The sequence below is a fragment of the Neoarius graeffei genome, chromosome 3, assembly GCF_027579695.1.
Source record: "Neoarius graeffei isolate fNeoGra1 chromosome 3, fNeoGra1.pri, whole genome shotgun sequence".
NCBI classification, from domain to species: Eukaryota; Metazoa; Chordata; class Actinopteri; order Siluriformes; family Ariidae; genus Neoarius; species Neoarius graeffei.
This window is the reverse complement of record NC_083571.1, coordinates 111,582,677-111,596,550: the sequence shown is the minus strand read 5'-3', so window position 1 is coordinate 111,596,550 and position 13,874 is coordinate 111,582,677. Positions and strand designations below refer to the sequence as shown.

Below are 13,874 nucleotides of genomic sequence, written 5' to 3'. Positions count from 1 at the left end.
AAGACCTTGCATTTTCCAACATGACAATGCCAAACCACATACTGCATCAATTACAGCACCATGGCTGCGTAGAAGAAGGGTCTGGGTACTGAACTGGCCAGCCTGCAGTCCAGATCTTTCACCCATGGAAAACATTTGGCGCATCATAAAACGGAAGATACGACAAAAAAGTCCTAAGACAGTTGAGCAACTAGAATCCTACATTAGACAAGAATGGGTTAACATTCCTATCCCTAAACTTGAGCAACTTGTCTCCTCAGTCCCCAGACGTTTACAGACTGTTGTAAAGAGAAAAGGGGATGTCTCACAGTGGGAAACATTGGCCTCGTCCCAACTTTTTTGAGATGTGTTGTTGTCATGAAATTTAAAATCACCTAATTTTTCTCTTTAAATGATACATTTTCTCAGTTTAAACATTTGATATGTCATCTATGTTCTATTCTGAATAAAATGTGGAATTTTGAAACTTCCACATCATTGCATTCCATTTTTATTTACAATTTGTACTTTGTCCCAACTTTTTTGGAATCGGGGTTGTATATATATAAACTCCTGACAGGTACCAAAGATATAAGATGTGTTCCTAATAATATAACAGCATGTCTTTCAGTTATGCAAACACACATGCATGGTTGGTGGCTCCAACAATTTTCATAATTGTAGATACACTAAAGCAAATAATGTGTGCCTGCTTAGTGTAAGAAGCAAATCCATCAATCACTGCACAGTTTTAATCCCAGTGCAGGTCTCACGGAAACAAATGCAAACTCAACCATCCAAATGCAACGAGAAACAAGAAAACACATCACACTTTCTACATAGGCTAAGTATCCTGTTACATATCTCATAATACATAGCATAGATGCATCTCCTGTATATAAAAATAGAAACACATTTTTAAATGTGCAAAGTAAATTTCACACAAAGTATTTCCCCCATCATATTTAGGATTCTGACTCTGCAAGTGTGTAGAAAAAAACCGCTATCAGAAATATCTCACTGTGCAGGTAGAAGTGATAGTCACTGTTTCCATAATATGCCTCCTCAGGCTACTTTGTTACAACTTATGTCCACCCTTATCTTTCACCTCCAGAAAAAAAAAGCAGGCTTACCATACTGTACATGTACATACTGTACATACTGGCTTACAGTATGGTGACTATACAAACCATACTGTACATCTGCAGCCACAGCAAGACAATTGATTTTGGCATGAAAACATAAATCATAATAAGACTCTGCAACATCTATCTGCTTCATCTGAGAAACCTCTGTATCAGTCCTACCTTTGGCTGTCTATATGAGGTCTGTGGATGGCGGATTTGAGGATGAGGGCATCTGGGCGGACAGATTTTTGAGGCGACACTTTGGGAGTGGTGTCTGAATCACCACTCTCATCATCCCCCATAGCTTTCACATAACTGCTGCTGCGCATCCGCCGACATGGGATCTCCTCATCTTTCTCAATTCCTGGGTAACCACTCCACTCATCCTGAGGCACCTGGGTACAAAGAAGCCAAGGACTTCAGTAAATCATGGATCAGTAAAATGAGGGTGACAGCATCTGTTACAAACAGAGATGCAGAGGAGTATGACAACAGTTAAACATGGAGACATACAAGAAGGAGGTTAAGGTGGATATAGGTTTGGAACGTGAATGTTTTTATGCAATCTGCAAAACAAAGATGAAGTGAATGTGAAATGTGCATGTTATAACATTTAAGCTAAAGTGAAATCAGAGGTCAAAATCATCCATCCATCCATTATCCATAACCACTTATCCTGTGCAAGGTCACAGGCAAGCTGGAGCCTATCCCAGCTGACGATGGGCGAGAGGCGGGGTACACCCTGGACAAGTTGCCAGATGCAGGACTGACACATAGAGACAAATAACCATTCACACTCACACCTATGGTCAATGTAGAGCCACCAATTAGCCTAACCTGCATGTCTTTGGATTGGGGGGGGAACTAGAGCACCTGGAGGAAACTCACGCAGACACGGGGAGAACATGCAAACTCCACACAGAAAGGCCCCCATCAGCTAGTGGGCTCAAACCCAGAACCTCCTTGCTGTGAGGAGACACTACACCACCACTACACCACCATGCTGCCTGAGGTCAAAGTCAACTACTTTTATATGTCAGACTGCATTTACTAGTTTCATAATGTGACAGAGATCAAACTAAAACCCATGTGAGCACTAGTGTGTGAGAATTTATAAATGAATTCAAACAAAGAGAGCAGAGATTAGAAACACAAAGCAGTGTAAATTACTATGAATGCAAAACAAAACTAAGGAGATTAATCATTGCAGAAACAAACAAGTTTAAGACAAATAAAATAATAAATGTGCAGAACTACAGAAACCTAACCTAAGAAAGAGAGAAGAGAGAGACTAGAGACTCTTATCCTCAAGAGAAGATAAGAGACTAGATTTAATAAAAGCTCTGAACAGCACAAACCTTGCCTCAGTTTATAGAGACTGTAGTGCATGAGAATCCCAGGAGATCAGCAGTTTCAAAAATACTCAAAGCACTAACACCAACTTCAAGCACCAACAACCATGACATGGTCAAAGCTACCACATGATTAGCTGACTGGATAACTGCAAATATGTATAGGTGTACATGTTTGCCGAATAAAGTGGTCAGTGTGTGTATATACAAACCTCCATGTGCAGCAAAGCTATTCAACAAGCGTCTTGGTCTCAAATGGCCTGCCCGACCTCTATCAATTAATAATGCAAATAAGAACAAATTATATCAAACTAAACATGATGGATTTATTGTATAGCACCCCAATGTGATTTGTATGAGCAAAGTGGTGTTACAATGATGCTTGAAAGTTTGTGAACCCTTTGGAATTTTCTATATTTCGGCATAAATATGACCTAAAACAACAGATTTTCACACAAGTCCTAAAAGTAGATAAAGAGAACCCAGTTAAACAAATGAGACAAAAATATGACACTTGGTCATTTATTTACTGAGGGAAATGATCCAATATTACATATCTGTGAATGACAAAAGAATGTGAACCTTTGCTTTCAGTATCTGGTGTGACCCCCTTATGCAGCAATAACTGCAACTAAACGTTTCCAGTAACTGTTGATCAGTCCTGCACACCGGCTTGGAGGAATTTTAGCCCATTCCCCCATACAGAACAGCTTTAACTCTGGGATGTTGGTGGGTTTCCTCACATGAACTGCTCACTTCAGGTCCTTCCACAACATTTCGATTGGATTAAGGTCAGGACTTTGACTTGGCCATTCCAAAACATGAACTTTATTCATCTTTAACCATTCTTTGGTAGAATGACTTGTGTGCTTAGGGTCGTTGTCTTGCTGCATAACCCACCTTCTCTTGAGATTCAGTTCATGGACAGATGTCCTGAGATTTTCCTTTATAATTTGCTGGTATAATTCAGAATTCATTGTTCCATCAATGATGGCAAGTCATCCTGGCCCAGATGCAGCAAAACAGGCCCAAACCATGACACTACCACCACCATGTTTCACAGATGGGATAAGGTTCTTATGCTGGAATGCAGTGTTTTCCTTTCTCCAAACATAACGCTTCTCATTTAAACCACAAAGTTCTATTTTGGTCTCATCAGTCCACAAAACATTTTTTTTCAATAGCCTTCTGGCTTGTCCACATGATCTTTAGCAAACTGCAGACAAGCAGCAATGTTCTTTTTGGAGAGCAGTGGCTTTCTCCTTGCAACCCTGCCATGCACAACATTGCTATTCAGTGTTCTCCTGATGGTGGACTCATGAACATTAACATTAGCCAATGTGAGAGAGGCCTTCAGTTGCTTAGAAGTTACCCTGGGGTCCTTTGTGACCTCACTGACTATTACACACCTTGCTCTTGGCGTGATCTGTGTTGGTCGACCACTCCTGGGGAGGGTAACAATGGTCTTGAATTTCCTCCATTTGTACACAATCTGTCTGACTGTGGATTGGTGGAGTCTAAGCTCTTTAGAGATGGTTTTGTAACCTCTTCCAACCTGATAAGCATCAACAAGTCTTTTTCTGAGGTCCTCAGAAATCTCCTTTGTTTGTGCCATGATATACTTCCACAAACATGTGTTGTGAAGATCAGACTTTGATAGATCCCTGTTCTGTAAATAAAACAGGGTGCCCACTCACACCTGATTGTCATCCCATTGATTGAAAACACCTGACTATAATTCCACCTTCAAATTAACTTCTAATTCTAGAGGTTCACATACTTTTGCCAACCACAGATATATAATATTGGATCATTTTCCTCAATAAATAAATGACCAAGTATAATATTTTTTTCTCATTTGTTTAACTGGGTTCTCTTTATCTACTTTTAGGACTTGTGTGAAAATCTGATGATGTTTTAGGTCATATTTATGCAGAAATATAGAAAATTTTAAAGGCTTCACAAACTTTCAAGCACCACTGTATAGAGACAGGAAAAGCATCGAACATTTTGTCCCTTGCCACGTGAGAAACCCCTTAACAGTTTCAGAAAATCTTGCTGCTGTTTGTCATGCAGCAAAATGGCACTGTGGCTGTTTGCGAAAGTTTGCCAGTGTTAAGTTTTACAACCACAATAGTGACCAAGCCACCTATATATTCACACCTTTGCTACAAAACCACAGATGCATTCAAACCCTTTTTCTATGAGTGAAAATATACTGAAAATATCTGTCAGTTGTTAATCAGTTAGTACTGAGTGCAGTTCCTGCAATGAAAGATTATCATTCATCACACATACATTGCACAGAAGAAAAGCATGTGGCCTATCATTAAAAGATTGCAAGTTTGAATCCCCCCAAAAAAAACAACAGCAACAACAAAAAAAAACACTCATCCATGGCAGGGACTTCAAGACAGCAAAAAATTGGCCATGCTATCTGGGAGGAAAGGATGGAATACTCTCTCACCTGTCAGTTGTACTTTCTATGTGAGCTAATGTGTGTGAAAGAGGACTCAAAAAGTTTTCCATGAAATGTGTTAAGCTGCAATCTGAGGTATCATAAGCAGTCGTTCATAAAGTTGTGGTGGTTGTCTTTATGTGTCTTTGAGGAAACACATGCTGAGTTTCACCCTTTCTGGTTGGTAGCTATTTTGTGATAGGGGAGAACTAAATAGTGGGTGGGAATTGGCATATGACAAAATAGGAGAAAACAGGGTAAAAAAAATGTCCAAACAAAATTCACTCTCATTTTAACTTTTTTTTGCAATCTGTATAAACTCTTACTTGACAGTAAATATCAACTTTTAATTAACTTTAGGCATATAATTCAGCTCAAACACCACTGATGGTTTCTCAGTTCATTGTGTACAGTCAGTTCTATGATTTGGGTAGGTTGGTGAAGTTGACTGCTAGGTGGGACTGGGACATGTGGGTGTGGGTGTGGGTAGCAGCTTCAGCTTACCTACTGGCAGTCCATGGGGTACTTTGGCTTGGCCACAAGCAGAGGAAGATGTGATGAAACGGTTGATGTCACTGGCGAGGAGTGAGTCCAGGTGATGAGTCAACCCCAAAATCATGGGTGTATACACTTTCAGTCAGGAGGGCAGTCTTCTGGCATGCAACTGGGTGGGGCCTGTGCTATCTCCCTCTTGATATCCCATGTGAGGGTATTGATGAAGCATTCATGGAGTAGGAGGTTTGTAGGTTCCTAAACAGTGGTTATGGAGGATTATATTTTAGACTGGGTGTCTGCCTTAGTATTTTTGGACCCAGGTCTGTATGCGATCATGAAATGAAACCTGGTGAAGAAAAGGGACCAGCATGCTTGACAGGGGTTCAAACGTTTTGCAGACTTGAGGTATTCCAAGTTCTTGTGATCTGTATATATTGTGAAAAGGTATATGACTCATTCAAGCCAATGTCTCCACTCCTCCAATGCCAGCTTAATGGCCAAGAGCTCCCATTTTCTGATGTCATAATTTTGTTCTGTTGGTGTGAGCTTCCTGGAGAAAAAGGCCACTGGGTGTAGCTTGGGTATCTCCCCAAAGCATTCTGAGAGCATTGCTTCAACTCCTGACTCTGAGGCAATGACCTCCACAATGAAGAGCTTGGTGGGGGTTGGGGTGCTTGAGTATGGGGGCTGAGGTGAAGGTGGACCTGAGTTGGGTGAACGCCTCTTTGGCCACCTGATTCCACTGGAGGCGTTTGGGCCCCTTCTTCAGTTGGGACATAAGGGGAGCTGTAATAAAGCCAACGCACCAGATGAAGGGCCAGTTAAAGTTTGCAAACCCCAAGAATCATTGGAGCTCCTTGACTGTGGTGGGGGTCAGCCATGTCATCACAGCTGATACCTTGTCCTTGTTCATGCTAACACCCTCAGCACTTATGACATAGCCCAGAAATGTGATTTGCGATACATGGAATTCACATTTTTCAGCCTTTACATATAAATGATCTTCCAGGAGCCAATTGAGCTCTGCCTTCACATGCTTTATGTGGCTCTCCTCATCAGGAGAGGAGATGAGAATGTCAGCTATATTGGATGATGATATAATGGCCGAGCATGTCCCTGAGTATACCACTGATCAGACATTGAAAGACACTGGGTGCACAAGGTAGTCCATATTGCATTACATGATATTCAAAATGGCCTTCAGTAGTGCTGAATGCCATCTTTCACTCATTCCCCTCTCAGATCTGTACCAGGTTATAGTCACTTCTGTGGTCGAGTTTAGTGAAGATTTGTACCAAGTGCAGCTACTCCAAGGCTGAGGGAAAATGGAGGTAGAGGATAAAGGTATTTAACTGTGACTTGGTTCAAGCCTTGGTAATCTCTGCATGGCCTGAGGCCTCCTTCTTTCTTTTCAACAAAAAAAGAATCCAGCAGATGCAGGTGATGTGGAAGGATGAAAGTACCCCTGCTTCAGTGCCTCTTGTATGTACTCCTCAATGGTCCTTTGTTCAGAGATGGTTATGGGATAGATGCAGCAGCATGAATGAACCCCTTCCCCAATGGGTCCACCATCAATGGCCTTAATGCTTCCACATTGCAGGAGCTCTTGTGTGAGCATCTGGAGTTTCTGTATGACCACACTGTTGATGAAGTTGCTGGCAGCCCTGGAGTCTATCAGGGCAGAGAGCACATGGGATGATTCTGAGAGCTGTAACAGCATATTTACTTTGAAAAACTGGTGTGGTGGAGATAGAGTAGGACTCATCAGTAGGGATGAAGGAGTGATAGTAGCTCCCTTAGTTCCAGGAGATCTCCTAGGGCCTCCAGACCGAATATAACAGTATGCTAGCAGATGATTGGCTGCTCCACAATAGAAGCACAGATCCTCCCGCCATCTTCGTTCCTGCTCAGAACGGTTCATGCGGGTGCTGGAGATCTCCATAGGTGTAGAGGTAGTGGAAGTCAGAGTGTTTGGGATGGAACTTTGTAGTGATGGCCTATTTCGGAGGAAATTATCAAGCCTGATGGCTAGGTCAATGAGGTGGTCTAGGGTTTGTTGCTCATCCTGACAGGTTAGTTCTGTGAGAATGAGGGGGCAAGTCCTTGACAGAAAATATCCTTCAGGTCCGGCTCGTTCCACCCACTCCCGGCAGCAAGGGTACAGAACTCTAATGCATATTCAGCAACTCTCAGATTCCTTTACTGTATTCTCAACAGCCACTGACTGACTTCTACACCTCCTGGCTGGTGTTCAAACACACTCTTAAAGAGTTCCACAAAGCGATCGTAAGAAGTTGGGGGCTCATCACCCCTTTCCCATACAGCAGTCACCTAATTGAGCATCTTCACAGTGAGCAAGTTGATAAACTGCAGAATTTTTTGCTGGTTAGTCATGCCTGTCTGTGTCATAAATAGAGCAAGCACTGAAACAGGAAGCCTTTGCACTCAAACCTCCCTGGAGAATTTGTCAGGTCAGAGCACAAGAGGAGCACTTGCGGTGGGTGTGGGGTAGGAGTGACTCTATGACATTGCAGTGGTGAGCTGTGAGATGCAGATATCCAGTTCACTTAGCATCTGCTAGTATTCCCCTAATAAGCGTTGTCAGGCTCTGCCCCGGACTTCCACTTCTGGAGATCTCCCAGGTCAGCGCTAATCCGGATCCGGGACGGTAATTCCATCTTGCCTGCATTCACATCCTGGTTTTCTCTGCTGTCTATAAAAACGCCATTCTCAGACAGGGACTTTGCCAGAACACCTTGTCAGTTTTTCTCACTGTTTCTGTGCCCTTTATACTTCTTGTTTTTTGCTCTCTAGCCTGCTTGTTCTTGTCAAAGTTTTTGCACTAATGTTTTGTCTTTTTCATGTTTTTTGTGCTAGTGTTTTTTGTCCTTGCCTGCCTCGTTTTTTGTCTCAAAGTTTTTTTGTCTGGACTATTTTTCATGTCTTTTGTACTAGCATTTTTGTCCTTGCCCACCTCGTTTTTTGTGAAGTTTTTTTGTTTCTTTTTTCCTGGACTATTTTTGTTATTTGTTTTTTTCTATACTGTTTGTTTACCTTTTTGCCATGCCTTTTCCCTGGATTAAATCACATTATTTATTGGATTACTGTCTGCGTGTTCTGCTTCTGGATCCTAATCTCACCACACCCCCGCCACCTCTAACAGTATGTTCTGGCCAACATGGATCCAGCAGAACTGACCCATCTGAGAGCAGCTATTCAGCAGCAAGGAGCTCTCCTCGGGACCCACCAACAGGAGCTACAACAGATTACCTAGAACCTCTCCACCCTGTTGTAGGTAACACAGTCCGTCTAAGAACTACACACAGTCCCTTTAAGAAACTACCGGTACAGGTCCCATCGGCCAGCTTCCACGTTGACCTGCATCACGGCTGGGCGGGATCACCTACGTCACATCCTCCAGGAAGCCATAAGTAACCCGGAAACTCCCAGCTCGCCCTCTCTCTCATCTTGGATCTCAAGCCGTCCAGACACAAAGAGATACCCTGCACCAGAAAACCCAAGAAAAGACATCTTTCTTGCAAGATCCATGATTTAGCACGATTTCTTTGTTTACCACTGGCCACGGTAAAAATCCAGAATCGCGCGATTTTAAACTCAGATAGAGTTACAACCGGTTTTCATTTGTTCATTATCAGTAACGTTACAAGACTGCAGCCCAGAGCAGTTCATTTAAAGTTAGAAGTGACCGGATCCCTTCTAAATAAAAGCGCTGTGCACATTGTTTGATCAGAGACTTCTTCCCACGAACTACGAAGCGTTCGGACCAAGAAATCCTCTGCTTTCCACGGAAGCGACTCACGTGCTCCTGTGGACTCCAAAAGTCTCGGAACATATCTCCATAATCTTGCACTATAAGCGAGATACTGAAGTAAGACTGGCATTTTTTGGGCATAAAGACTAGTCTTAGGAATTAGCTTTTTGAAGTAGTGTGAATTTAAACTCAGGAACGGTTTAATTGTGAACACTGTAAACACTTAGGGTGTTGAATTAATTATTGTTCACATTTTGTCCTCTCAGTTGTTTTTAATAGATAGGCTGTTGTATGCTTTCCTCTATTCCCTTCTAACACTTTAATTTCATTATTACACATATTTTGACCTCATCAAGATTTCAGTGGATTTAGTAATGCTATAAGCTAGTGGGTTAGCTACACAGAGCTAATCTTTTGTCTCCAACACGTGGTCACCCTCCCCCACACACAAACACACCTTAGATTAATTAATTCATAAATCATAATTAATCATAATTAATTAATGAGACTGATTCTTTTGCCTTAGCGAGACACACACAGCTAATTCTTTTATCTTGTTAGCAAGCTCGGCTAACCTTTTGTTTAGGCCACAAGGCCTACACCACGTGGACACACACAAACATACCTAGCTAGCATCCTATGCTAGCCTTTTGCTTAGGCCATAAGGCCTCTCACACACACACACACACACACACATACCATATCATATTTGTATATAATGATTCCAACTGCTATTATTCATTTTTATCTTTGTTATAATAAATTCAATTATTATTGAACTGTGTGTTTATTTGTTGTTCCTAATATACTTGAAGTCGCCCAATCTCAAAAGAATTTCAAGGTGCATATGAGTTGTGTAATACGGTAAGTGATCATAATAATTTGGAATATACCATAATTTAGCTGTTTGGTAATTTATTATTAAGCACCAAAATTAATGGTATTAATTAATGAGACTGATTCAATGAGACTGATTTAATGATTTAATGAGACTGATTTAATGAGATTGATCACTTAATTACCAATTGCACCTACACTGTCCAATTCACTCAACCTTCTAGCCATGCAACTCCAGCACTCCCAAGCCATGCCTACCCCTGCCCAGCCGCCTCCTTCTTCACCTCCTGCCACCGCCGCTCTCCATGAACCAAGACTCCTTTCGCCTCAGCCCTACAGTGGAGAAACAGGTACCTGCAGATCTTTTCTATCTCAATGTTCACTGATCTTGGAGCTCCAACCTCTGGCCTTCCCCACAGAAAGCTCACAGGTAGCCTATACCATCACACTTCTCACCAGCAAGGCCAGGGAATGGGGAACAGCAGTCTGGGACACCGATTCATCCTTTTGTTCCAGCTTCAAAGAATTCTCCAAGGAAATGAGGCGAACATTCGACCACTCTCTGTTTGGCTGGGAGGTGGCTAGGGAGCTCATGGAGCTGCGGCAGGGGTCCCAATCTACCTCGGAATATGCCATTGAGTTCCGGACATTGGTGGCGTCATGCGGTTGGAACGAGAGTGCCCAGGTCGACGCGTTCCTACATGGTCTGTCTGACGCCATTGAGGATGAACTAATCTCTTGGGAACTGCTGTCAGACCTCTCCAGTCTCATGGACCTTGCCAATTGCATCGATGCTCGGATTCAACAACACAGAAGAGAGAAGAACCGCCCCAGCTTCACCACCTCTTCACCTTCCGCCTCGTCTGTCGAACCCATGCAGGTAGATTGGGTACAGGTGTCAGCGGAGGAACGACTGCACTGGCAGAGCACGGGGGCCTGCTTCTACTGCGGTCAGCAAGGACACATCTGCCGAGCCTGCCCACTAAAAGGACGAGCCCACCAGTGACTCGAGGGGCCCTGGTCGGCAATGCTTGGAACCAGTCCCCTGCTGACTGACCGTTGCTCCCTGTTATCATCACCCACAACAACTGGCATCACCATCTTCAGGCACTCATCAACTTGGGGGTGGACAGGAACCTGATCTGCTCCACTACCGCCAAGGATCTCAGAATCCTGTTACTCACCCTCGAGGTCCCTCTCACCATCCTGACACTCAATGGCATTGGCTTGACCACCATCACTCACCTTACCGCCCCGCTTACCTTAAGGATTTCAGGCAATCACTCCAAAACTATTCAATTTCACGTCATGCATGACCCTCACGTTCCCATAATTCTAGGACTACCTTGGCTGACTCAGCACAACCCTCACTTAAATTGGACTAATAACACCATCCTAGGCTGGAGTCCTTCCTGCCTGGCCTCCTGCCTTAACTCCGCTCTGCCTCCCGCCAAACCACCACAACCCTCAGCCAGCGAATTTTGCGACCTCTCTCACGTGCCCCTGGAATATCTGGACCTTCCTCCTCCCCAGCAGGGGCAGGGTTCTTCTTCATCAAAAAGAAGGACAAGTCACTCCACCCCTGCATTGACTATCGGGGTCTCAATGCTATCACAATCAAGAATCGTTATCCACTACCGCTCATGACCCCAGCCTTCGAACTACTCTAGGGAGCCAAAGTGTTTACTAAACTGGACTTACTCAATGCCTACCATCTCATTAGGATCAGGGAAGGGGATGAGTGGAAGATGGCCTTTAACGCCACCACAGGCCACTACGAGTACCTCGTGGTCCCTTACGGCCTGACCAACACACCTGCGGTCTTCCAGGCACTAGTTAACAACGTCTTGAGGGACTTCCTTAACACCTTTGTCTTCATGTACCTGGATGACATCCTGATTTTCTCTCGCTCCCTGGAGGAACATCAGGGTCACATCTGGCAGGTCCTCCAATGCCTGCTAGAGAACAAGCTGTTCGTCAAGGCAGAGAAAAGCAAATTCCACTAAAGCTCTGTCTCATTCCTGGGGTTCATCATCTCTCCGGCTAAGATTCAGTTGGACCCCCTCAAGCTGGAGGCAGTCACTGACTGGCCCGCCCCATCTTCGAGACGAGAGCTCCAGCGCTTCCTTGGGTTTGCCAACTTCTACAGGCACTTCATCCATGACTTCAGCACAGTGGTCAGACCTCTCTCAGCCCTGACCTTGATGAAGACCTGGTTCAAGTGGGGGAAGGAAGCAGAGAAAGCCTTTTCCATGCTCAAGCGCAGGTTTACCACAGCACCCATTCTCACCATACCCAATCCTACCAAGCAGTTTATCGTCGAGGTCAACGCTTCCGAGTCAGGGGTCAGAGCCATTCTCTCCCAGAGGGCTGGTGACAACAAGGTCCACCCATGCTCCTTCTTCTCCAGCCAGCTGTCCCCAACTGAATGTAACTATGACATCGGTGACAGAGAGCTACTGGCTGTGAAACTAGCCTTGGAGGAGTGGAAGCACTGGCTCGAGGGGTCTGATCTCTCCTTCCTAGTCTGGACCGACCATAAAAACTTGGAGTACCTCAAGTCCGCCAAACACCTCAATTCTCGACAAGCCCGATGGTCTCTCTTCTTCTCTCGGTTCAAATTCATGCTCTCCTACCGCCCAGGCTCCAAGAATGGCAAACCCGACGCCCTGTCCAGGATGTTCTCTTCCTGCCAGGAGTCGTCCAAAATGCCCGAAAACATCCTCCCTCCATGCTGCCTGGTGTGGGCCGCCATACTTGAGGTTGAGACACTAGTGCAGAAGGCCCTGGAGCAGGACCCTGGAGAAGGTAACTCCAACGATATTCCACATAATCATTTGTTTGTTCCCTGTACTGTGCAAACCCAGGTGCTACAGTGGGGCCATGGCTCCAAGCTGCCCTGTCATCCGGGAGCCCAGCTCTTTATACATCGCTGCAGGAGGATGTGGGCATTGGCCCAGAGAAGACTCATTTGCTCCACCCTCACATCCAAGAGGCAGGCCGACAAATACCACTCCAAGGCACCCACCTACCGGGTAGGACAACGAGTCATGCTCTCCACATGCCACCTGCCACTTAGAACCGTCTCCTGCAAGCTAGCACCCAGGTTCCTTGGACCCTTTCTCGTCAAGAAGGTAATCAACCCATGTTCCATTAGACTGGCATTACCACTTACCATGCGGCGTGTTCACCCCATGTTTCACAGCTCAAACCCCTGGTCTCCAGTCCTTTGCCCACCTCATTTTTTTTGTCAAGTTTTTTGTCTCTTTTTTTCCTTGACTATTTTTGCTATTTGTTTTTTTCTATACTTTTTGTTTACCTTTTTGCCACGCCCTTTCCCTGGATGATTAATAATAATATTAATAATAATAATAATAATAATAATAATAATAATAATAAGTTAAATTTATATAGCGCCTTTCAAGAATCCCAAGGACACTTTACAATTATAGACAAGGGGAAAAAAATAATAATAATAAAAAATAAAAAATAAATAAAAAGTAAAAAGTCCACCAAGTAGGGGTCAGGATGTAATTCCCGTGGTGTAGCAGCCACAGTCCCACCAAAAGGCGCACGAAAACGAGTCCCACATCTCCAGCACCGCCGCCGTGACGTCATCAGCAACATCGCTCGAACACCATGCCATGGATCCACAAAGTGAGCAGAGAAGCCCTGCCATGCAGAGCGCTGGTATGTCCAAACCGCCTACACAGCCGCCGCGACACCACCGAGCATCATTGCTCAGAACATCACACCAAGCATCAAAGCACAGAGCGCTGGACAACCACGATGTAAAATGAGCAACAGGCTCACTGCAGTCCATAGCTGGGAGTGCAGGCATCACCCACAGTGAA

At 44.2% G+C, this 13,874-nt stretch overlaps 1 protein-coding gene across 2 annotated transcripts in view; it reads right to left on the bottom strand.

Moving 5' to 3' along the window:
- The window catches only part of dlgap2b (discs, large (Drosophila) homolog-associated protein 2b), a 194,083-nt gene that overhangs the window by 126,990 nt on the left and 53,219 nt on the right, over nt 1-13,874 (bottom strand). For both annotated transcript variants that reach the window (XM_060917902.1, XM_060917901.1), the window contains exon 2: nt 1,287-1,501. In XM_060917902.1, the coding sequence (XP_060773885.1) occupies nt 1,287-1,501 (215 nt within the window). The remainder of the gene's footprint in view (nt 1-1,286; nt 1,502-13,874) is intronic.